The sequence below is a fragment of the Poecilia reticulata genome, linkage group LG5 (genome assembly GCF_000633615.1).
Source record: "Poecilia reticulata strain Guanapo linkage group LG5, Guppy_female_1.0+MT, whole genome shotgun sequence".
NCBI lineage: Eukaryota > Metazoa > Chordata > Actinopteri > Cyprinodontiformes > Poeciliidae > Poecilia > Poecilia reticulata.
In genome coordinates, this window is record NC_024335.1 from 22,211,831 (window position 1) to 22,213,200 (window position 1,370).

General features: G+C 41.2%; 1 protein-coding gene across 1 annotated transcript in view; it reads right to left on the reverse strand.

The window, feature by feature from the left end:
- Positions 1-228: 228 nt before the first annotated feature.
- Positions 229-1,370, reverse strand: part of LOC108166281 (zinc finger protein 135-like) — a 6,979-nt gene continuing 5,837 nt past the window's right edge. Inside the window, exons 3-4 of the mRNA XM_017304640.1 lie at positions 1,159-1,260; positions 229-271 (exon numbers count right to left, since the gene is read on the reverse strand). Of these exons, the coding sequence (XP_017160129.1) occupies positions 229-271; positions 1,159-1,260 (145 nt within the window). The remainder of the gene's footprint in view (positions 272-1,158; positions 1,261-1,370) is intronic.

Sequence of the window (1,370 nt, forward strand, 5' to 3'; positions counted from 1 at the left end):
ACAAGTGACACACCAAATTACTGGAGACAATAACACTTTATACAATCAAGATCAATCAATGAAGGAAAATAAGTATATATTGTTTATTGCATTTTCTAAGTAAAAGGCATGTTAATTTATTTGAAAAGCTTTTATACAGACTTGTGTAACAGTGTTTAGGTTGTAGAAACCCACTTGCTTCATGTATCAGTGCAATGGGGAAATAGCGCCCCCTCTCTGTGTGACTGGTTATATACTGCTGGCTCCTGTACTCAGTGTCAGTTTGTGAAAGCTGCACGAGAGGTGAGGCGCATTCTTCAGCACGAATGCACACATCCTGGCCAGGTGCCCGAGCCACCTCAACTGGCTATTCTTGACGAGGAGGAGCAGCGGCTCTACTCTGAGTCCCTCCCGGATGACCGAGCTTCTCACCCTATCTCTAAGGGAGAGTCCAGCCACCCTTGTATCCGTAATCTCGTTCCTTCGGTCATGACCCAAAGCTCATGACCATGGATGAGGGTGGGAACGTAGATCGACCGGTAAATCGAGAGCTTCGTTTTTCACTCGGCTCTCTTTTCACCACAACGGACCGATACAGTGCCCGCTTCACAGCAGACGCTGCCACAATCCGCAGGTCGATCTCCCACTCCCTTCTTCCATCATTCGTGATCCCCAGATACTCCATACAGAATAATACAAATCAATACTTCAAGTTCATCTTGTACATGTCTAAGTGATTTAAAAATTAAACCATTTTCCCACTTTATTGACAAAAAACCCCTCCATTTTTCATCTAGATGACTTTTATAATGATCCTCAACATAGGACAAATATGGAAAATAGTTCTATGGCTTTTCACCAGTGTGAGTCATCATGTGCCGAGTTAATTTCTCTTTGTGACTAAAACTTTTTCCACAGATCCCACATGAAAACGGCTTTTCACCAGTGTGAATCCTCATGTGCTGAGTTAAATTTGGTTTTTGACAAAAACCTTTTCCACAGTTCCCACACGAAAATGGCTTTTTACCCATGTGAATAATCATGTGCCGAGTTAAATACTCTTTGTGACTAAAACTTTTTCCACAGATCCCACATGAAAATGGCTTTTTACCAGTGTGAATCATCATGTGCTGAGTTAAATTATGTTTTTGACTAAAACTTTTTCCACAGTTCCCACATAAAAACGGCTTTTCACCAGTGTGAATCATCATGTGCTGAGTTAAATTCGGTTTATGACTAAAACTTTTTCCACAGTTCCCACATAAAAACGGCTTTCCACCAGTGTGAATCCTCATGTGCTGAGTTAATACATGTTTGTGACTAAAACTTTTTCCACAGTTTACACATGAAAACGGTTTTTCACCAGTGTGAATCATCATGTGCTGAGTTAA